Below are 25081 nucleotides of genomic sequence, written 5' to 3' on the forward strand. Positions count from 1 at the left end.
CACTGTAGCTGAAGGGTTTCTTTTGTGTGGGTTTTCTTGTCTCTTCAGATTTAATTTGTAGCCAAATACCTCTCCTCACTTTATGCAACAGAGTTGATTCACTTCTGTATGAGTTCTGAAGTGTCTCTTCAGACGTCCACTTTGAATGAAACCTTTACCACACACTGAGCAACTGAATGGTTTCACTCCCGTATGAGTTCTAAGGTGTCTCTTCAGATCTCTTCCTTCAATGAAACTTTTATCACACACTGAGCAACTGAATGGTTTCTCTCCTGTATGAATTTTCAAGTGACTCTTGAGATTTCCTTTGTGGCCAAATCTTTTCCCACACTCTGCACACAGGAAGGGTTTCTCTCCTGTATGAGTTCTTAAGTGTCTCTTCCGATCCCTTTTTTCAATGAAACTTTTACCACACACTTTGCACCTGAATGGTTTCTCACCTGTATGAGTCCTGGAGTGTCTTTGCAAATCTCCCCTTTGAATGTAACTTTTACCACACTCAGGGCAACTGAAGGGTTTATCTTCTGTATGAATTTTCATGTGTTTTTTTAGATTCCCCTTGTCCCCAAATCTTTTCCCGCATCCTGAACAGCTGAAGGGTTTTTCTCCTGTATGAGTTCTCATATGTCTCTTCACATTTCCATTGCGGCCAAATCTTTTCCCACACTCAGAGCAGCTAAATGGTTTCTCTATAGCACTACATCTTGGATCACTGACAGGAACTTCTTTATTCAGAGAGTTTAAACCTGACTGGTGTTCTTTTGTCTCCTTCCAATCATCACTGTCATCAGTATCCAGTTCCGAAGAGTCTCCAGTCTTTTCATCAGTATCTGGTTGTAAATGTGTATGCAGATCTGAGTTTCTTGCTGGTTCTGGTCCTCCACAGTCCTCTCCATCAGATTCTGTTTCCATCTGTTGAGTATTTCTTTGATGAACCTGTGAGGACTGAGAATTCTCTTCATCATCTTCTTCACTCTTCACAGGGACAGGAGTGAATGGGATCTTGATATCAGCCTCATCCAGCCCTTGAAGCTGCTCTTTCTCCTGACTGACCAAGAGTTCCTCCTGTTCCTCTTTAATGTATGGGGGCGCTGGGTCCTCCTGGTCCAGACTGGAGCTCCACTCCTGCTGATGTTCTTCACCAACAATCACTTTCTGGACATCTGAAGGTAAAGCTGAAAACACAGTCAAACAGCCATTAATGTGAGCATGCATGTAGATATTGTGTTAGGGTCAAATTTGCCCATTTTTTTGTATCGGAACAAGGCTTCATGATATCCTCAGAAACACCTATTTTAACACCCAAAAATATTTTTTAAATATTTAAGTAAATTACAAAAGTTGTTCGTTGCTCTGTGGATCAAATTTGGCTAAAACTGCCCCCACCACGCATGCAGGCACGCACGCACGCACGCATATGCTGCTAAGTAGAGATGAGACTATGATCACAGTTATTGTGACCAAAATGATGATAGTTATAAATATTCATTTCACCAGGTTTTCTGTTGAATATCACAAATAAATTAAGTAGCACTTTTTGTTTGCAATACCTTCTGCAAATATATGAAGAAACATATGAAACGTGCATTAACAATGGCACCATGTGGCCATGAGAGTAACTGCACTTTGTGCATCTCTCCCTTATGAGACAATCTAATAGGTATCTACATAAATGGGCTACCTTACTATTCAGGGAAAATACATTTTAATACAAAACAATGCTGTGCGATAGGATTCAATGTTGAATATGTGACTTCCCTGCTAGCTGTGTTGTCTCCTCTTACCCTATATATTACTTTGTCTAAGGTGTCAGCTGATGCAGCCTGATCTGGAGAACCTGGGCCCGGTGCGCCTTGGGAAAGAAAAGGCCCAGCATCCTGGAGCGCTAACTCTCACCACCATGCTGACACCAATTTGTCTGCTGTTTATTTATCACAACACATCATGAGGGTTGTCACGATTACAACCGATCACGATTAGAATTTCAAAGTTAAACGGTAAATAGACTTGTAGACCCAGTTGATACTAGGGATGTCACGAGAACCGATACTCGCGATACCTTTCGATTCTAAAAAAAAATAATTATGCCTATTTGTCGGTGCTGTGTCTCTTCCAGAACAAACGGGGCAGTATATGAGGTCACGAAGAAGTGGAACTCACACGACATAAACCCCATGTGAAAGTGAACTACAGTAATCACTTCGCCCCGACTCGTCGATAAAAAAGGCCCCAAGAGTCGTGTATGGAAGTTTTTTACGTGTGAGGCAGAGTTTGCATCATTCTACTGAAGCCACAATGCTACTGTGGTCTTCAGACAAAGGGAGGAAATACTTTCATTTTAGTGTTTACCGTGAAAAAAAGCAACATGACACATTTCCTCAAACAAAATATGAAGACGGATCAGATAGGTAACATCAGTGTTTCCCACAGACCAGGTAGCAATGTGTAGTGCAGGGCCGTAAGGAGACTTTTTGAGGGGCAGGGGCTCTGACCTCTCCCCTGTACAGACTCTGACAACAGATATGTGTACTGCTTGTATCTGCAAATATATAGTGCATCCGGAAAGTATTCACAGCTTTTCACTTTTTCCACATTTTATTACGTTACAGCCTTATTCCAAATTGTATTAAATTAATCTCTATCATCAAAATTCTACACATAATGCCCCATTATAACCACTTGAGAGTTTTGAAAATGTATTAAAATTAAAAAACAAAGAAATCACATTTACGTAAGTATTCACAGCCTTTACCATGAAGCTCAAAATTGAGCTCAGGTGCATCCTGTTTCCACTGATCATCCTTGAGATGTTTCTACAGCTTAAATGGAGTCCACCTGTGGTAAATCCAGTTGATTGGACATGATTTGGAAAGGCACACACCTGTCTATATAAGGTCCCACAGTTGACTGCATGTCAGAGCGCAAACACCAAGCATGAAGTCAAAGGAATTGTCTGTAGACCTCAGAGACAAAATTGTCTTGAGGTACAAATCTGGGGAAGGATACAGAAAAATATCTGCTGCTTTGAATGTCCCAATGAGCACAATGGCCTCCATCATTCGTAAAAGTTTGGAACCACCAGGACTCTTCCTAGAGCTGGCCGGTCGTCTAAATTGAGCAATCGGGGGAGAAGGGCGTTGGTCAAGGAAGTGACCAAGAACCCGATGGTCACTCTGTCAGAGCTCAAGTGTTCCTCCGTGGAGAGAGGAGCATCTTGCAGAAGGACAACCATCTCAGCAGCAATCCACCAATCAGGCCTGTATGGCAGAGTGGCCAGGCGAAAGCCACTCCTTAGTAAAAGGCACAAGGCAGCCCGTCTGGAATTTGCCAAAAGGCACCTGAAGGACTCTCAGACCATGAGAAACAAAATTATCTGGTCTGATGAGACAAAGATTGAACTCTTTGGAGTGAATGCCAGGCGTCATGTTTGGAGGAAACCAGGCACTGCTCATCACAAGGCCAATACCATCCCTACAGTCAAGCATGGTGGTGGCAGCATCATGCTATGGGGATGTTTTTCAGCAGCAGGAACTGGCAGACTACTAAGGATAGAGGGAAAGATGAATGCAGCAATGTAAAGAGACATCCTGGATGAAAACCTGCTCCAGAGTGCTCTTGACCTCAGACTAGGGCGATGATTCATTTCTCAGCAGGACAACGACCCCAAGCACACAGCCAAGATCTCAAAGGAGTGGCTTCAGGACCACTCTGTGAATGTCCTGGAGTGGCCCAGCCAGAGCCCAGACTTGAATCTGATTGAACATCTCTGGAGGGATCTGAAAACGGCTGTGCACAGACGTCTCCAATCCAACCTGATAGAGCTTGAGAGGTACTGCAAAACTGCCTAAAGAGAGGTGTGACAAGCTTGTGGCATCATATTCAAAAAGATTTGAGGCTGTAGAGGCTGCCAACGGTGGTTCTACACAGTATTAAGCAAAGGCTGTGAATACTTATGTAAATATGATTTATTTGTTTTTTAATTTTAATAAATTTTCACGTGGTCATAATGGGGCATTATGTGTAGAGTTTTGAGGACAGAGATTCATTTAATACAATATGGAATAAGGCTGTAACGTAATAAAATGTGAAAAAAGTGAAACGCTGTGAATACTTTCCGGATGCAATGTACATTACTATATGTCTGTATATAAAGATGTGTCTTTTTTTAAACTAAATAATCATGATCCCATTTGAAGTTTATAGCGCGATGGGGCGGACATTTACATGATTAAGACATCTATTAGGCTATACTTATATTTATGTGTGACACATTAATGCCACCCAGTCCCTTTGATCGGCAGAAATACCTTTTTATTTGACCAAAATATCTTTTTGGAACCATAACTGAAATGACAGACCTTTTCTTTTGCTCTATTATCGTGTTTGTTTGGACAATCTTTAACCAGTCCAGGGGCCCGTTTCACAAAGCAGGTTTAGTGAAAACTCTGAGTCTGTTAACCCTGAAATGAGGGAAACTCTGAGTTTTCCGTTTCACAAAGGGAGGCAACTCAAACCAGAGACAGAGGGGTAACTCTAGCCTGTTTCACAAAGAGAGGTAACTTAACCTCTCGGTCAGTTACCATGGTAACATGCTCTCTGAAACTAACCTGGTCCCGACCAGGACAACCTTGAGTTTCTCTCTGTCTCAGCCCTCTTTCAGCAACACACAGTGTTTGATTTCCTCATTCATTCAGTCAGCGGGCGAGTTTTGGCGTAGTATAGTTTTGTCGTCTGTTTTTTCAGAAAATCATTGCAAAAATCATTCAGTAGGCCTACATTAGAAGTTGTATTAGGTGGCAACTATTTTACTACCATGGCATGTCCTTTTGATAACGATCCCGTGGATGAAGGTGCAGCATTACTGCGCAGAGAATTAAATATTCGTCGGGAGATGATTATCAGACTATTGATTATAGATGTTCTTGCATTTCCAAGCAATTCTCTTTTTGAGCGGTACCGTTTCATATCACAGCAGATATTGTGTGTTGCGTTGCGTTTTTTTGCAAAAGGGAGTTGTTTATACAACATATAAAACAGCCACAGCCACTACGTTTAAACTTACGCACTGACCCGAGCAGCAATGTTCTCCCACGCGTCTCACTGTCTTTTGCTGCTGCAGCAGTGTTACACTTTCGGCTCAAACATGCTCAAACTCTCCGTATGAGCGCATTAATATTTCCAATTCCAGTGGCTGCGTAGCGCTCCGCTTCCCCGTTGCTATTGTGACTCGTCGAATCAGGGCTCCATTGATGCTGTCTTTTTTTACTTGTGGTGCACGCGCTTAACTCCAGGTCAAACTACTCTGAGTTAAATCAACCTAACGCAAATCTGCTGTTCTGGAATGGAACTCAGAGTTTCCTATATCAGAGTAGATCAACTCAGAGTTCAGGGTTAGACTCAGAGTTTTTTGAACCTGCTTTGTGAAACGGACCCCAGGTGCCTGACAACAGTAACAGTAACAACGATAACAATACTGCAGCTGGACCAGAAGCCTGTTATTAAACAAAGTTTAAGGAGACTGATCAGTAATGATGGAAGGATAAACTGACTCATTCCCATTGGATTCCATTCCATACACGATATTGAGTTCACAGTACAATGTTTTTAACAAAAAGTAATAACATTTATAAAATACATAGGCTACTCTCTTTTCTTTTTCAAAGATTATTTCTGAGGTATAAAGTGCAAAACAGTGCACAATTCCTTTTCTTTGTAAAAGTTAAACTGAACACATACAGTATATTTTTTTAAATAATAAAAGATTAAGGGACGACACGGTGATGTGGTGGTCAGCACTGTCATCTCACAGCAAGAGGGTTCCTGGTTCGAATCCCGGCTAGGGCCCTTCTGTGTGGAGTTTGCATGTTCTCCCCGAGTCTGCGGGGGTTTTCTCTGGGTTCTACGGTTTCCGCCCACAGTCCAAAGACATGCACATGTTAGGTTTATTGATGACTCTAAAAAACTGCCCGTAGGTGTGAATGGATGTCTGTCTCTGTTGGTCTCTATATGCCCTGCGATACAGTCCTGTTTATCCTCTTTTTTTCTGCTGACTTGGCTCCATATTATCGTTGCTGATTAAATAGAGTTGGTATAGCAGCTGCCACTGTTTCTGTCTCATTGCTGGTAGATGGTAGAAGTTGTGTCATCCTGTTAAATTAACGTCACTTAACATTATACGGACAAGACTGATGATGTTAGGTGCTTAGCTCTGCAGTTAACGTTACTGTTTATTATGAGCCGCAAGCCACTTGTTTACATTCTTAGCCTTTCCCTGCTTGATAGCCTCTTTTGCTAAAGACTTTCAAACAGCACTTTTGCTTTGTTGATTTTCTTCTAAAACTGGTAGCGAAGATCCTCCAGCAGCACAAGCTGTGTTCAGTCAGCTCAGTGTTTTTAACGAGATGAACGAGCGTTCATGTGCTCAGAGAGACAAGCTGTAGCTGTCCCCAGAGCTGCTGGGTAACGTTACGGGTCAACTGGAGGAGGTGGAGGCTGCTCTGTTGATGGCAAAATTATCAATACTTTTGCAAGTTAGTATCTAAATCCAATACTAATTTTAGTATTGATTGTTTTCAGAGTATCTATTTTTTGACAACCTTACACCCTATACACATCCACATCAGGGGTGCACGATATATATTATCCATGATAGTATCTTAGTTGTTGTTTTAATGATTTGTGAAAATACAATATCAAGTATGGCAATATAATTTAGCAAAAACCAATCAAAACACGCCTTTGTAACAGACCACACATCCACTGCATGAGCACGCCTAGTTGGTTCACGCTTCACAAATACAACAAACCAAGCTAACATAGCTGCATGTATAGCTGAAGTTAAACACGAGTGAACAAACAGTGCCATGAGAAAAAACACAAAGAGTCAGTTTAAAATGCTCTCATGATAGTTTGTGCAATATTTTAGAAAGTAAATAATATTAGCCACTTTAAAATGGTTCACATACTTGCACTGCTTGATCTCGGTACTTCACTGGTAATTTCAGTGTTAATGTAAATAAGACCTGTTTTTCTAGAACGAAAGATCGTCAATTATCGCTATCGGCAAAATCCCCAAAAATATCGTATATATTCTTTTAGTAACAAATACTGTAGTATTTTTAGTTTGTGTCTTGTGCAAGGTTTATTTTGACCACAAGGGTGCAGTACCTTTTTCTTTTGTTTGTTTGAATACCAGCAGCGGCCCAGCTGCCTGAAATGAGTGTTGATTAGTTTGAGTTGGATGGTGGTGGCTGCACACAGTTCTTACCAACAGCCAGGGGAAAGCCAGGAACTTGTCATCTTCATCTCATCTTTATCCGTATATCCGGGGTCAGGTCGCGGGGGCAGCAGCTTTAGCAGGGGACCCCATACTTCCCTTTCCCGGGCCACATTAACCAGCTCTAACTGGGGGATCCCGAGGCGTTCCCAGGCCAGTGTGGAGATATAATCTCTGACCTAGTCCTGGGTCTTCCCCGAGGCCTCCTCCCAGCTGGACGTGCCTGGAACACCTCACTAGGGAGGCGCCCAGGGGGCATCCTTACTAGATGCCCAAACCACCTCAACTGGCTCCTTTCAACGCAAAGGAGCAGCGGCTCTGCTCAGAGTTCTTCACGGATGGCTGAACTTCTCACCATATCTCTAAGGGAGACTCCGCCCACCCTCCTGAGATAACCCATTTCGGCCGCTTGTACCCGCGACCTTGTTAATTCGGTCATGACCCAGCTTTCATGACCATAGGGGAGGGTAGGAAAGAGGATTGACCGGTAGATCGAGAGCATTGCATTCCGGCTCAGCTCTCTTTTCGTCACAACGGTGCGGTAGAGCGACTGCAATACCGCCCCCGCTGGTCAGATTCTCCGGCTAAACTCACGCTCCATCGTCCCTTCACTCATGAACATGATCCCGAGGTACTTGAACTCCTTCACTTGGGGTAAGGACTCATTCCCTACCTGGAGTAAGCAATCCACCGGTTTCCTGCTGAGCGCCATGGCCTCAGATTTAGAGGTGCTGATCCTCATCCCAGCCGTTTCACACTTAGCTGCGAACCGATCCAGTGAGTGCTGAAGGTCACTGACCGATGCTGCCATTAGGACCACATCATCTGCAAAAAGCAGAGACGAGATCCTCAGCCCACCAAACTGCAACCCCTCCCCACCACGACTACGGCTCGATATCCTTTCCATGAAAATCACGAACAGGATTGGTGAAAGCGCACCCCTGGCGGAGGCACACCCCCACCGGGAACGAATCTGATTTACTGCCGAGGATTCGGACACAGATCTCGCTTTGGGTGTACAGAGATTGGATGGCCCACAGAAGTGACCTCCTCACCCCATACTCCCACAGTATCTCCCGAGGGACCCGGTCATATGCCTTCTCCAGATCCACAAAACACATGTGGACTGGATGGGCATACTCCCAGGTCCCCTCCTCGCGAGAATGAAGAGCTGGTCTGTTGTTCCACGTCCAGGACGGAATCCACATTGTTCCTCTTCAATCTGAGGTTCGACTATAAGACGAACCCTCCTTTCCAGCACCTTGGAGTAGACTTTATCAGGGAGGCTGAGTAGTGTGATACCCCAGTTATTGGCACACACCCTCTGGTCCCCCTTTTTAAACAGAGGAACCACCACCCCAGTCTGCCACTCCCTTGGCACTGTCCCAGACTTCCACGCAATGCTGAAAAGTAGTGTCAACCAAGAGAGCCCCTCCAAACTCAAAGCTTTCAGCATTTCGGGGAGAATCTCATCAATCCCTGGGGCTTTGCCACTGTGGAGTTGTTTGACTACCTCAGTGTAGGGATGGGGAGATTAACCGATACGCATCGATACACGGACACGTGCAGGTGAGATGCGAGTGCATTGGTAGAACAGCTGTGAATAGATGCAATTTTGGAAAAAAAATCGAGATGCATCGATTATTAAAAGTTTGCATCGGTAAAATTCGATATTTTAATCATTGAGTGGTTTCTGCATTTTTTTGTACATTTAACGAACCAAATAAGATGTTATTTTTGGACATTTTTACTCTGACTAAACAGAATCTATGTTACGTTAACGTGCACCGCGGATGTATACTATACTATGCGCCTGGGACGTTTTGATGGACGTGCGCATGCTATTCAAAACAAACATGGCGGAGGCCGAGAAAATCTCCTCACCTGTCAACCATAAATCCAAAGTTTGGCAATACTACGGATTTTAGAAAGAAAAAGGAGAACTTGTCAAGTCAGATGCAATTTGCAAAATGTGCCGTGCACACAGGGAGCACCACAAACCTCATTAGTCACCTGAAGCGACGGCACGGTGTGACCTCTGGCCTCCGCCAGTAACCCGGCATCCCCCGCCGTGGAGTCAGATGCGGCGACTACGTCCAAAAGCGGTGAGCGACACATTGAAAACTTTTTCCATGCTCCGCTGGCTAACAGCTCCGCTCGTGCAAAGACAATAAATGGCGCTATAGCCTTCTTTATTTGTAAAGATATCCAGCCTTACAGTGTTACTGAGAACGAAGGCTTCAAACGACTTCTCCATGTCTTGGACCCACGGTACCAAGAGAGGGGCTCTTTATGTCTGGGTGGGGATGTTTTGCAGTGGTGGAAAAAACAAGTTGACCTTCCACTGCTTTCAGCTCTGGCAAAAAGTTACCCGTCCATTCCAGCAACAAGCGTGCCATCTGAAAGAGTGTTTAGCACTGCAGGTGACATTGTTGGGCACAACGCAGATTACTTCACCCTGATCATGTTGATCAGCTCATATTCCTGAAGAAAAATCTGAGAGTAGAACACCTGGCTTAAATGACTGACCGTTGTGCAGTTGTGCACTATTCTGGATGGCCACAAGATGTTCTGTTGACACCATTTTCTTTTGATTCATTAGATAATTTGCTAATGTTTGTTTATTCTCACAACAGATAAGCTAAGCTACTGTTACGACTGTTTCAAAGTGACACTGGTGTTTGTTTACAACAGCATATGAATGCTGAATCTAGTTTACATGTTTCCTTTTGTAAAAAGCTATGGAAGACCTCGTTGTGAGAGGGTAATTTATTTTCTTTCTTTTTCTTTACTTACTTTACTCACTGGTGAGTTTGCTGACCTGCAGCATAAAGAGTGCTAAGCACATCTAAGCTGAGCTTCATCTTGCATTTAATTGTTTTTGTTAATAATGAACATGTTGTAATGTTTATACAGAACTTGTTTGTGAGAGATCTTTTATTTGATTAATAAATAATCAAACTCATTGAATTGTGCAGTGCATGATGATTGAGTTGTGAATCGTGTCGCATCGTGTCGCATCGAATCGTACTTTGTTGAATCAGATTTTGTTGAATCGCAGTGCATCGTGATTGAGTTGTGAATCGTATCGTATTGCATCGGTAGGTGCTCCATATGTATCTTAAATGTATCAGATTTGGGACAGTGTATCGAGATGCGTATCGCATTGGCCTCATGCCAGAGATGCCCAACCCTACCTCAGTGACTTCCGCCAGGGATATTGACAATGATTCCCCATCAGCCTCCAGCTCTGCCTCTACAAAAAAGGGCGGGTTAGTCGGATAAAGGAGTTCCTCAAAGTGCTCCTTCAACTGCCCGACTACCTCATCAGCTGAGGTCACCAGCGTCCCGTCGTTACTGTAAACAGCTTGGACGGTTCCCTGTTTCCCCCTCCTGAGATGTTGAATGGTTTTCCAGAAGCACCTTGGTACCGAAAGTCCTTCTCCATGACTTCTCCAAACTCCTCCCACACCCGCTGCTTTGCCTCTGACACAGCAGAGGCTGCAGCCCTTCTGGCCTGTTGGTACCTTGCAACTGCCTCCGGAGTCTTCTGGGATAACATATCCCGGAAGGCCTCCTTCTTCAGTCGGACAGCTTCCCTGACCACCGGTGTCCACCACGGTGTTTTAGGGTTACCGCCCCTTGAGGCACCTAAGACCTTGAGGCCACAGCTCACCGCTCCAGCTTCAGCAATGGAAGCTTTGAACATTGCCCACTCCGATTCAATGCCCCCAACCTCCACAGGGATGCCAGAAAAGCTCAGCCGGAGGTGTGAGTTGAAGATCTCTCGGACAGGGGCCTCCTCCAGACGTTCCCAGTTCACCTGCACTACTCATTTGGGCTAACCTGGTCTGTCCAGAATCTTCCACCATCCTCTGACCCAACTCATCACCAGATCGTGATCAGTTGACAGCTCTGCCCCTCTCTTCACTTGAGTGTCCAAGTCATACGGTTTCAGATCAGATGATACGATCATAAGATCGATCATCGACCTTTAGCCTAGGGTGCTCTGGTACCACGTACACTTATGAGCATCCTTATGTTCGAACATGGTGTTAGTTATAGACAATCCATGACTAGCACAGAAGTCTAATAACTGACGACCACTCGGATTTAGATCAGGGAGGCTGTTCCTCCCAATCACGCCTCTCCAGGTGTCTCCATCATTGCCCACGTGGGTATTGATATTCCAGCAGAACTATGGAGTCCCCTACTGGAGCCCCATGCAGGACTCCATTCAGGGTCTCCAAGAAGGCCGAATACACTGAACTGCTGTTCCGTGCATATGCACAAACAACAGTCAGAGTTTCCCCCCCTACCACTCGCAGGCGTTTGTGAGTATCCCCACACCTGCCCGGCGCCTCACACCCTGGGCAACTCCAGAGAAGAAAAGGGTCCAACCCCTATCCAGGGGTACGGTTCCAGAACCGAGACTGTGTGTGGAGGTAAGCCCCACCAGATCTAACTGGTAGTGTTCCACCTCCCTCACAAGCTCTGGCTCCTTCCCCGACAGAGAGGTGACATTCCACGTCCCCAGAGCCAGCTTCTGCTGCCCGTGTCTGGTCCGTCGAGGCCCCTCACCTTCACTGCCACCTGTGCAGCAGCACACCCGACCCAAGTGCTTCCTCCTGCGAGTGGTGGGCCCACAGGATGGAGAGGAGGGAGGTGCCACGTCACTTTTTCGGGCTGTGCCCGGCCGGGCTCCGTGGCAAACCCGGCCACCAGGTGCTCGCAGGCGAGCCCTCCGTCTGGGCCTGGCTCCAGCTGGGCCCCCAGGCTTCCTCCGGGCAGGGTCTCTCTTCGTCTCCCTCGTTTGTCCGAACTTTTTGTTTGTTAAAATCCACATCACATACATGGTCATTTGTCCGTTAGTTTAACCTTTTTGTTGCAATAAATGGGAACATCAAAGAGACCAACCTTCCAAAACCATATTTTTCTATAATTGTTTCCTCTGAACTCAAGGAAAGTTCGTCCTCCAGCCACCATGAGGTGACTTATAAGTTTTCGTTGTCATGGAGATATGACCTAAACATACAGACTAGAATGCTGTGAAAAACGGTCTGTTTACCATGGGGGTCAAGGAGAAATTGCTCTGTTATGAAACCTGCCCCAACTGTACACTTGGGGAACTGCTGTTTTTTGCACTTCATTATTGGATCAACCAGGATGTCGAATTCAAAGAGGAACATAACATTCTTTGTGACACTCGTGTTTACTTACTCAATAGATTTATTTAGAAAATGATTTAGAGATAGATATTATCAGAAAGACTAACTCACTCTCTTTCTGTTTACCGTAACAACAAGCAACGTACAAAACAACGGATTATTACCTGATGTTGAATCATGTTGTCAAATGTCATAAGAAAAATAGTATGACGCAGATAAGGTATTCTGTGGTAACAGGGCGGGAATAGATAAGCTTTTGCTTCTCGCGCTTTCCCTTTCGGACATGTGAATTGTGTGAGTTAAGATAACTCATTAACTAAGATAATGTGTGATGCCCCCCCAAAGCAATTTCAGTCAAAAGCAACTGGACTCTATTTGTCTAGGAACTTTGTCTCTTCCTAGACAAATAATCAAGTCCAGTTGCTTTTGACTGAAATTATTTTGGGGATAACAATGACCTGGACAAATGAGAACATTCACAGGTTTAATGTGTGACGATTGATCTAACTGACATGCCCGCAAAAAAAAAAATTAATAAATATATTATATATATATAAATGAATCACTCTTTAAACCGAAACACTGGCGCTCGGTGAAGTGGCGTTAACGAGATGCTCTCGGCTCAGACGCTGAATCATTGATGTGCTGTTGTGGTACCCCAGTTCTAGTTTGCGGTGGACACATTGGACCTTGTTGGCTTCTTTTTAAGTATGAAATGATCCCAAACTTTGGACATTCTCTGACTTTTCCGGGTTGTTTTCTGTTTCTTCAGTCTCTGCCATCCAGCAACTGAAATCCAAATGTAGTGGTGTGCATCTGCAAAAACGGTCCCTGCGGAACAATGTGCTGAACAGACCGCAAAACATGCAAGATAGGAATCAAACAAATCCTCAATGCAGTTTTTGCCTTTAAGTGACATAAGTAATTGTTTCAGCCCTACTATTGACTTTTTTTTTTTGATCTTTTGTAAACTTTATTGATACAAATTCACCTCTCTGCTTCCAGTCGCTAGAAAATTTGATTAATGTGACCGCTGGCACATGGCCATCCAGGTGATCTCTGATGGACAGCTCTCTTTCCAAGTGTGTATCCATGAGAATGTAGGCTTATTCTTTCATGTTGTTACAAATTGTTAGTGTTTATAATTAACTGTGACTGTGTTGTTTTCTTTCTAGTTCAAAGGTTTAAGTTCACACTGCTTGTTCATTGTTGTGTTGTTGCACCTTTATTACACCTTACTGTCTGATAGAATGTTGCTCCTCTGAGCCAGCAACACAGGTAGACACTAAGGATGGGCGTTTTCAGTAATTTCAATATTTGCATACTCGCATTACCCGATGAACGAGTACTTGTGTACTCGCTTTAAAAAAAAAAAAGGAGGTCCGTTTTTTTTTTACTCATGCGGCTTACAGCAATGTCGTGATGCTCACTTTCTGACTAGATAGCGTCATGGAAATTATATTTTTACTATTCTTCATGTTACAAACTAATGGAATTCTTTAAAGCAAGTCATTTGGTGCCTTTAACGTCCAGATATAAATTTAAGACAGGTTCCTGTTGATATGAGTCACCTGCAGACAGATGCTCTCTTCTCTTTTCATGAACATACATAAGTTGTACTCAAATTTAACCCTTTCTTTTTCAGCACTATGATATATTTTTTTTAAATTGATCAGACGTCCTCTTTTCCTCCTTCGTTGAGTGATTATTAGTCTCATCTACACTCTGAACAGTAGGATGGGCTTGGTGTTTTGTGCTTTTAAAGCGATTTCAAAAGCGTTGCGGGGAGCGAGACGATAAGTGCAACAGTGTTGTTTTTTTTTTTTTTTATCATATAAAGGGGTCAGCATGTTCCTACTACCCAGCGGCAGCTGGTTAAAAAGGAATGCCTTAATAAAAAAAACATAAGTAAAAATCTGACAATATTAATCCTTGTACAGTTGCAACTATAAAAATTGAACCTTGCACGCTCCAAAAAAACTTGCATATGTTCTTTCCCCAACGAGCAGCAGCAACTGCGGAGCTTCTCCCCCCTGTCACGATCACTCACACTTCACAGTAGCCTGGTGCAGCAGCTCCAGCTGGGCCAAGGCCGTTTAAGCAGCCTAGCACTGCTGGCCATTGAGAGGACACAGGTCAAGTCCCTGGAAAAGACGCCTAGTTGGAACGACAAGGTCACAGATCATTTTCTTGAAAAGGAACGAAGGGTAGAATTTACATATAAATAAACACATTTATGATGTAGGCCGGAAAAATGAGCTTCCCCTCCTTGAAAGACCAGCAGCCGCCACTGGTGCAGCCACGCTTGATATATGGGAAGGTGATTTCGGCTGACTTGCTTTAGCTTGGGGCAGGACATTACCGTCACCAGCTGTGATAGGCTGCTCTGGGAGGCTGTTGAACGCGGTCAGTCTCTCTCAGACGGCCACACGAATGGCTGGCTCCAGGAAAAGGAGCTGTTTATGCCTTGGATCCAGAGCCGTGGGAAATTGGCCTGTCAATAATAAATTGTTGCTTTTAAAGCTAAATGTGTAGCTTGAAACTGGCGAGTCAATAATGAGACGCAATCAGATGCCCACTAACAGTGTTGCATCTAAATAGCTATAACGGCCTTGGTCGACAATAAATAGTTATACCATGGTAGGTTGTGCTGTCAGGGGACACATGCTTTCTCAGGGAGTTGGCCAGTATTGTCTTAAATTTGGTGACTTTGGCTGATTCGCCATCTTGCACCTTTAGATGCTGGGAGAGGAGGCTGGATGTGACCATGGAGATGCATACATGGGATTCGCTGGACATGGCTGTTGTTGCACACTTGAGAATGAAGTGTAGGCAAGATATCCTCAAATGTCTGCCAGCTGTCATCGGTTAATTCAAGGGTTCTTGCATCAGCAATCTTTGTTGCGTTTTTGTCCGACAGAGTGGCTGACACGGCGTAACTCTGTTCCAACAGCCGCTCAGCATTTCATAGACCAAGTTCCACCTTGTGCGACAGTACTGGATCAGCTTGTGGTTCGGCAGGTTCTGCTCCGAGCTGCTGTTGTAACCGTGCTGTGATGAAAATGAGACAAGTCTGCAACAAGCGCCAACGAGTCGATTTACACTCGCTACTTTAAAGCCATCACTTACAGCCAGCTGGAGTGTGTGTGTGTGCAAGCACAGGACCGACTCCCACTCAAGGAGACCACCGTTGGCCAGAACCATATTACTGGCGTTGTCATGGATACATGCACACACTTTACCCGACACACCCCATTCCTCCACAGCTGCTTTTTTTTGGCTGGTCCGCTATGTTTCCTGCCGTGTGCTGCTCATCAGTGCTGTGTGTCTGTAAGACAGCGCTTTTCAGTTCCCAGTTGAGAATGAAGTGAGTACTGACTGTGATGTAAGCCTACGCTGTGAGCGCTGTCCACGAGTCTGTCGTTATAGCTACTTTTCGGACATGGTCCAAATCAGCCCTCAATGTTGCGGCTCTGTCATGATACATCTTCTCCTTCCTTGTTGCCATTGAAGGGGGCTTGTACTCGCCTCGCTAAAAGTCATTAGCTCGCAGAAGCCTTCGCCTTCCACAAACTTAACTGCAGCATATCCCAATTCACCATTTTTGTTATCAGCCGGCTGATCTTCTCCGCTCTTCCAGCATCACAATGGCGTATGCTAACTGAGGTGGCAAAGGATGTGATTGGAGGCTGACGGTTGTTTGACTCCGTTGTCCTTTCCTTGTGTTTTAAGCGCATGTGGTTCAGCATCGAGCTTGTTTTTCTGTGATACGCAAGTTTAACGTCGCAAATCTCACACTGTACATTGTCATCATCCCTTTTTTTTTTTTTTTAAATATTTCCCGACATCACTCCTCACGCTGGACATTGTGCTTGGGCTGCGAAATGGTGAGAGAGAATGTCACTGATGCTATGCCACTGTTGCTAGGCAACAGCAGCGCCTCTCCGCCGTGTAGCAGGATCGGCATAGAGAGCTTCACTCTATTACAGCCTACACAGCGTGAATAGCAAACTGTTCCTCGAATAGTGACATCAACAACAATTACTCGAGTACCCGAGCTGACGGTTGTGTGAATAGGAACACCGGCAGGATGGAATGACACAAGGATGAGTGATGATGTTCATGAGATGAAGATCAGCCTAAGAATTTACAGAAACATTGTTTGAAATACTCCACTGTCTCTTCTCTCTCTCAAAAACACACATGGATGCTGCAGCCCGTCTCTGTTATTCTCTTGACTTAAAGCTACTTCAGGGCGTCAGATTTAATCAAGTTTAGTCGGGTCGACTGCGAGTGTTTGACTACTGGTGTAGATCTGCTCACTACGGAGCCCCACTTGTGTCAGTCAAAAAAAATAAAAAATTAAACTGAAGGAACAGATTGCTAAACCGTGCACACGGTTTACTAAATAAATGAAAGCAATAAAGTGAAATAGTGAAATAAATTAAATAAATTAACCGTTGGCTATTACAGCTTGCAATCAGGGGACACAACCATTGTTAACAAAACCACACTTTAACATAATTGAAATTTCAACAATTTATTCCTCCTAAGATCAGGTTTGTATTATAAACAGACTGTAAAATGGGATAAAAGCTTTGTTTGTTTGGTTTGTTTACATAATGCTGGACGCTTCCATCACATATATCCGCTGATAACTGATGCAACGATTTTTTTTTTTAAATTCCAGTGTAATGTCCGAAATCTTGTTTGGTCATTCCCTATATAGTGCACTTAAAGAGGTTATAACACTATATATTACTATATAGTAATACTATATAACGGGTTATTCTGCATTTGAAAGTTTTAGGCGGCCGCCTCACTGAAATTGTCTGCTGGAGTCTTGATTGAAAATCAATGTAGTGCTTTTTTTTTTTTAATTATTAAAAATATTTTGCACAATTTATAAATTCCGTATGAATATTTTGGGAAATTATGTTGACACACGTAGGCTATTACATGTATTTTAATTTTATTATTTTGAGGTCTTTAAAATATCAACACAGATTCACAGAAGTTCCTTTGTCAGCGTCAGGCAGGCTCGTGGTAACTGAGTAAAGAGGTTTCCCGCTCGTTCCATCAGCAAACATCCATGGCAGAAGCAGACTGGTAAATTTACAGGCTACAGAATGAGGAGGAAATATGGCACAAACGTATTTCGGATTTTTTGAAAAAAACACCACCAGTGAAAAATAACACCAGTACCGCAACCATGACAACGGTAAGCAGCCGGAGTGAGGAGACTGTCCGTCCGCCTCTGCCTGCAGTTGCACTGGCAGGCCCAGCCCCAGCACCGGCTACCTAGCCTAGAGTGATTGGATTAGACGAGCCTCTCCAGCCAACATCCAGTTTCACATTTCCTGCACGGCGTTGAAACAATGAAACATTCACACGTTCTGTGGCACCGTCTTGGCACTTGGAACTCCAGTTCAAAATGCTTGGGCCATGCATCGCCAAGCAGCTTACCGATCTCACAAAGGACAGAGGGCCGAAGTGTGTCACAGATGTAGCATCATGTTTGACAAAGCTCCAGCCACAAACAAGAGCCATGTTTTCAGAGACAGTCGAGCTATATCTGTGCCTAGCCACAGGCACTTTATTCACCTTTGAAGACATGGGTACCCATGTCTTCGAAGACATGGGTAAGCAGCACCATGACCCAGAGAAAAAAAAAAAAAAAAAAAAAAATCACACCTTTCGTGTGCATGCCCACACATACATTGTCAACTCCCTGGACATTCGTCCCCTCATGAGAGACTTTATCTCAACAACCCTAGAGCACACCTTGATATTTGTTCACCTGTAACCATGGCGTCCTGCCTGAAGCTCAAAGTAAGTTCATGGTGCCGCTGCACACTTTCGTATCAATGTATGCAGTTTAATGTCACACTATAGTACCGTAATTTCCGGACTATAAAGCGCACCTGACTATAAGCCTCACCAGCTAAATTTAGGGGAAAATACAGATTGCTCCATATAAAAGCCGCACCGGACTATAAACCGCAGGCGTTTTGATGTGTAATTACCGTAGTATATATTGGTTCCTGCTACCACGGAGGGGATTGTCGGGACAGAGATGACTGTTTGGGAACGCAAAGCGCCCCATTTATTAACAATAAATCTTTCAATCATTCAATCAAACTTTCACATCTTTGACATGGCGAACAGCATTCGTGCAGAGTACAAATAATACAACGGTGCAAAGTAATACAAAGTGCTCGTCTGTAACACGGCAGTAAAAGTGCAGTCCCGCGGCCGTTTACGTTATCAAAATAACCAGCCATTCATTGATGTCAAGGGTACGTGCACCAGCTCTATTTCCTTCTTTGACAGCCAGATCGATTGCCTTTAACTTAAAAGCAGCATCATATGCACTTCTCCGTTTGTTTTCCATGTTGAGGGTGTTTGCATGAACACTTCCTTCGCGCAAACTGTCGCTGAAGCTCTCCTACTCTTTGTTTTGCTCTCGTTACCTGGCGCCAGATGTCTGCCTCGGTCTCGCGCATCCTCGGGAGTGCGCGCCCCTGGTTACCGTAAGCCGTAGAAAAGCCGCACCGTTGTATACGCCGCAGGGACCAGAACGAGGGAAAAAAGTAGCGGCTTATAGTCCGGAAATTACGGTATTTTTGCGAGGTGGTGGGGATGGAGAGAGTTATTTTGATCGTGTGTTCTTTGCGTAATGGATGTTGAGAACTGCTCCATACCGTGCTTAAATAGTAAGATATTATTTCCTTGTGATGTGCGTAAAATGATTTTGGAGCTAATAAAGTCATGTGGCATTAACATAGATGGTCCAGTGACTCAGGTTCATGCCAGCTGACCAAATCTATTGCATTGTTCTAGCGTTATTGTGAAGTTTAATTAATAGCACATACTCATCTGAGAACTGATGACACCTGTGTGTTACAGACCCTGGCTGTGTGCTCTGAAGTGTATATGACAATAAAGTAGTGAATCTCAATCTATTTATTTTTAAAATGTATTTTAAATAGGCCAATAGGCTCAGGTTTTTTATTTAAAAAAAAAAACAAGCAAACAAATTTTTCACAGCACCCCCTGTTCAAAATAACTTTCAGCGGTCCTACCCGTATGTGAAAATTGACTTAGCAAAATGTGCAAGTTTCATAAACGTGAGTCACAGATCTTATTTTCTGACATAGTCCCTTTTGGATTATGCGAACCGGCGCAATGCTAAACTTCCGTGATTTCACGTCAGCACTGGCACACTTACTGGCTTACAAATAATAAGGGTGGAAATAATAATGTTAACAGTGAGTGATTGTTTGTAGGGAACTGTTTTGGTTCTTAAACTGTGGGTGACAGAGTTGTAAGAATGAGAAAAGTCAGGTGGACGTGGTTTTGTGCACAAGTCAAGTGTTACTTGACGAGCGTGCACGTTTCTACTCTTGTGCACGCACAAGTATCGCAACATTTTCGCTCCCCTGCCCGAGCGAGTGAATGAGGGAATGATTTCCATCACAGCTATCAATATTAACAAGGAGCCTTACAGTGAATGCTATATTATGTTTAGCATTGTACATTGACTGCTTTTAAAACCTTGCATTTATTGTTGTCGTCACGTCAAATGCACCTTTCATTAACGTGCGGTGTAGTCGCAATGTTGAAAAGAAGTACCTGACGTCATATTCGTAGACGCAGGCTGCCAAGTTTAATAATCCGTGCCCTAAATTAAGTAAACCGTGCGCACAGTTTGGTACATGGCGCAGGGGGGCACCATACCTCACACACACCCTCTTTTAATTATAAATGCTGGTATTCTGTGTGAAATCCTACCTACATTATTACACCGTCTTGTTTGATCCGTGTGAATGAACATGTGAATGAAGTGTGTGTGTGCGTGTGTGTGTGTGTGCGTGTGTGCGTGTGTGTGTGTCAGAGAGTGGTATTACATCTAGGGATGAAACAATTTCTTGAGTAACTCGAGTTACTGGATTATAAAAATTAATTGAGGTAAAATCTCTGCCTTGATTATTCGTTTAATTTCTGTCTCGTGCATTATGCGGCCTGTTCAGCACAGGGATCATTGTTCCACACTGACCATTTTTGTGGATGCAAACCACTACATCTGGAAAAGGCAGAGAATAAGTTTGGGATCATTTCACACTTAAAAAAGAAGCCAAAAAGGTGCAATGTGTCCACTGCGAATTAGAACTGTTCTACCACAACAGCACAACATCGATAATTCAGCGGCTGAGCCCAAAGCAGCCCGTTGTTAACGCCACTTCACCGGTGCTGTTCCGTTTTAAGGAGTGACCTGTTAACTGGCGAATGCGTCTGCAGTTGCTGTAGTGGCTGTCGATGTTGAAAACAGTAAGCAAATGTGCAGCTGTCTGCACCGCTGTTCCGGTTTAAAGAGGGTGGTTGCCGTAGTGACGGACCAGCAAGAAGGGAATGGGTAGCGTTAGCTGTCTTCGTGAATGCATCTATGTTTAGCTTTTCATAATTGTTAAACAGAACGTTACCTACCTGATCAGTCTTAATTGTTTTGTTTGAGTAAATGTGTCAGTGGAGTTTTATTCGTTGCTTGTTGTTACGGTAAACAGGAAGACAGCGACTCGCTCTTCCTGATATATCATCATTTATTTTCTAAATATATATATACATATATACATAGTATATACATATATACATAGTATATTCTCTCTCTCTCTCTCTCTCTCTCTCTCTCTCTCTCTCTCTCTCTCTCTCTCTCTCTCTCTCTCTCTCTCTCTCTCTCTCTCTCTCTCTCTCTCTCTCTCTCTCTCTCTCTCTCTCTCTCTCTCTCTCTCTCTCTCTCTCTCTCTCTCTCTCTCTCTCTCTCTCTCTCTCTCTCTCTCTCTCTCTCTCTCTCTCTCTCTCTCTCTAATAACGCAAATTCTAATACATTTTTACGCATAATCGGTAGAATATTCGATTACAAAAAGATTTGCTGGCTGCAGCCCTAATGACATCATTCTGTTAGCTGCTGATTCTGTGCTTTTCACTCATTATATTTCTGTTGCTGATGCTCTTGCATAAATGTATGTTGTTAGTGAGAATATGTTACACTAAATGCTTGTTCAATTCTTATTTTGTTAAGTGATCATTCTGACCATTATTAACTCAGGTTTAACTTGACTGTATCTATATACACCAGGGCTCCAGACTAACTTTTTGAATTGGTTGCACTGGTGCGCCTTACTTTTTTTTTTTAGGTGCACTGGCACAAAATTTAGGTGCACTCGAATTTTAACGCCATAAGGAGACCTTTCTGGCTCCATAACTTTAATATAACGTGAATTATTTCCAAACAAGATAAAGATATTGAGAAATCCTTGTCTTTATTTGAGGGACATTGACATAAGAAAAATAAGGTGCTTGACATTAAGACAAAACATTAAGCACAATAAAACATTACAAAATAAAACAGTGCTTGTGCTTAAAGTGCAAACATTTCAAGTAAAATAAAACATTTTCAAATAAAAAGTTCTAATCGTTAAAGGAGACATATTCTGCCCCGTTTTCCCCAGCCAATCTCCACACTGATGCCCAAGTGCAGCAAAAGCTTTCTTTGTGGCAGCATAAATTCCTAAAGGAAAAAAAATGCAGGTTACCAGCCTATAGATTGTAAAGGGGAAACTGTGATATTTTATTTATCAGTTTACTTCTCTTTTTTCAATAGGCTAACAGCCAGGACTATACAATTTTCTTAAGATTTTATTTATTTACTTATTTATGTTATGTATAATCTCTCATGCTGTTATGTGTCTGGGCTTCAAACATACCTTGTGCATGTGCATGCTCCACCTCGATATGTCCAATTAACATGTTGACTGGTCTCCCTTTGCGCAAAATGCGGCTGTAGACAATCACACACTCCTTTGTAGATACGTCTGTGTCCCCGTCAATCATGAAGGCCATGTATGTGGCGTTTCCGACATCCACAGCTGTCTTTTGTTTGATGGTGTCAGCTATTACCCCAATGAATTGGGCACATGCAGTATCATTGCTGTACGTCGGGTTGACGTTTAATCCGTTCTTCTTCATCAGAATAATTTCGGATTTAAATTTAGTGAAAGGCAGCTCCTCTTTGGCGATGTTGTATGCAACATTAAATTTTATAATCATTTCTGATTCCTCAGAGGACCTGATTGCTGTTGCCTGCCGCTGAAATGCAGCTGGGAGAGGGGCAACTTTCTCCACACACCGATCCCGGCATGTAGTGTGTTTTTTGGACACGCTGTGTTTTTTTAAAGTTTCGATACGAAACGTTGTTGACCCGCTTACAAATGCGCTATTACCAGCCATACTCTGACCGCACTCATGGCAGTAAACACAGTGCATTGTATTACGGCCTTTATCATACCTTAACCAGGGAAACTGATTTAACCAGTCCTGCCTGAAAGAGTAGGTTTTGACCTTCTTGCTCTGAGTCTCAGGGCCGGGCTCTGATTCGGTTGTCTCCTCTGGTTCTGCGTCTGATGCCGCCGAAGGACCGGGGCTTGGCATCTCAGCAGGAACCGAAGGAGTGGCAGTAGAGGTGGTTGTCGGCTTTGACTGTTTAGTGAAAAACGTTTCAATACCTCTGCCCCTCTTCATTTTTGCCTCGTTTTGTCTGTTTTCCTTTACCTTCCGCTGCTGTGGCGCTCAGGGTTTTTTTTATATTTTGCCGCTCGCAAATTTTAAATACACGCAACGGAGAGCAGTGATCACAGCCAATCTGAGGCAAAGTTCCGCCCACACTCTGTCTCTTATTGGTTTAGACCAAGATAATTATCTACCATGATTGTCAGTTCAGTCACAGGAGAACACACAGAGATGATGTGCTTGCAAAGTACATTTATATGTAGAGAGTTATTTGTATCTCAATCTAGATACTATTCAAATTTTAAATGCAGGACCTAAGTTATTCTCATGTAAGTGAATGAGTGGTGTGACATGAGTGTAAGTCCACTTTAAGTGGATCTTTGACAGCTCCTGCAGGCTTGAAGTGGAAACATTCACAGCTGCTTTTATTGCTCATTTAACTCACAAACACATCAAATCAGTTACAGTAAAGACTCTTAATGAATCCTGGAGAATCAATACAAATGCTCTAAGAAACTTCAGGAGCTAGCTGCGGCTAACAGGATGCATGTGTGTGAATACTGTAGCTAACGTTAGCTTAGCATAATTAACAGAGCAGTAGAAAGAAAACAAACCTCCTCGCAGCTTCGTTTCCGGTTTTATAACCACCTCCATTTGATTCCGTCGGTGAATCGTCGGTTTTTGCCGTTATTTTGATTCAACTAATGGCTTCCCTCCGCTCACTGCTCGAGTCTTTAGGTCGGCAAATATCAAATGTCACTTCCGGGAACGAATGTCATAATAAAAGCCTCTTTATTCTTCTGCAATGGCATACTGCTTCTTCTTCCAATAGCATCCAGCTGCAGACCCGGAGTACAAGCCCCTCACTTGACAGAGGTCTCTCACTTGACAAAGCCCCTTGCTTGACGGAAGTGAAAATGTAGTTTTTTTTTACTTTATGCAAAGTCACGCAATCGTTTTTTTTTACTTTATGCAAAGTCACACAATCGTTTTTTTTAATAGGTTATTTAAACTTTTTTGGAAAAGCAGAAAACATAGCAAGTTAAAGGAAACCTTTTTTTTTTAACTTTATTGAAAAAATAAGTTTTCGTTTTTTTGAAAAAGAACATACAGTTCCCCTCAGTCAGGTCTCAGTCCTTATACACAGTTAGTGTATCTTACAGTTAATGTAGTCCTGAATATTGTGACATTACAAAGATAAAATTTAAAATCAAATATTACAATGTGGATGTTTTAGTGAAGATAAACATCTGCAAAGTTTTAATGGAAACGAAAATTAAATGCAACTTTAATAAACAAATATTTTAAAGCCCTTTATCACAGGGTGACATGAAATTTCAAAATAGTGGGCTGTAGGAAAGGACGATACTTAGTCAGTCCACTAGCACAACAGTCCTGTGACTGCCAATAATTATAAATCGGCTGGAGCCGATCTAGCTTTTTTTATTTAATCTATTTAAATGGTAATAATTAAACATCAAAAAAGTCTTTATGGCACACTGAAACCATTCTGGACAGAATTCTGGGACTTTTTGCGGCAGGATGGATCAAAACATGATGCGGTTTGCGTGTTGTTTTTTTAAGGCAGTGGCTGTGAAGATGGAGATAGGTGTGTTTCTTTGTTAGAAGCTGCAGTTTCTTCCTCTTGGAGTCTGTGGGCTTCTTGTACAGTTCCATGACAATGGGGCCCAAGGCAAAACATTTAGTGCCGGTGAACCTCTTTAGGTTTGTAGTGCTTGAATTCAAAGAAGATAGCTGCTCCTTCTGGTAACTTCTCCACATGTCTCTGGATCTCCACGTCCACACTGGAGTGAATGTAGGTGTCTTCCTTTCTGGAGGCCACAGGGGTGTCCTGCACTGGGTTCACATCTACACTGTTCAAATCTTTAACACCAATAGTCATGTATGGTAAGGCAATATACCAGTTTCTACCAATCTGGATCTGACATTTTACCTCAGGCAAAAGCACGTTAAAGACAAAGGCAACAGAATCTATAGGTTGTCTCGCTCCTGGTGTGTCTTTAAGGAGTCCAAAAAGAAAAGAGACCACTTCATCAAGCTGCGTGTCATC

At 43.2% G+C, this 25081-nt stretch overlaps 1 protein-coding gene across 1 annotated transcript; it reads right to left on the bottom strand.

The window, feature by feature from the left end:
- LOC310962758 (uncharacterized protein) lies at nt 1-23746 on the bottom strand. Its single transcript, XM_083935321.1, has 2 exons — nt 23625-23746; nt 1-1175 (listed from the first exon to the last, which is right to left on the bottom strand). The coding sequence occupies exons 1-2, from the start codon at nt 23662-23664 to the stop codon at nt 76-78; spliced, it is 1140 nt and encodes a 379-aa protein (XP_083791447.1). The 5' UTR covers nt 23665-23746; the 3' UTR covers nt 1-75.
- Between the last annotated feature and the right edge of the window lie 1335 nt (nt 23747-25081).

Source organism: Echiichthys vipera, assembly GCF_963691815.1.
Source record: "Echiichthys vipera genome assembly, chromosome: 20".
Taxonomy (NCBI): Eukaryota; Metazoa; Chordata; class Actinopteri; order Perciformes; family Trachinidae; genus Echiichthys; species Echiichthys vipera.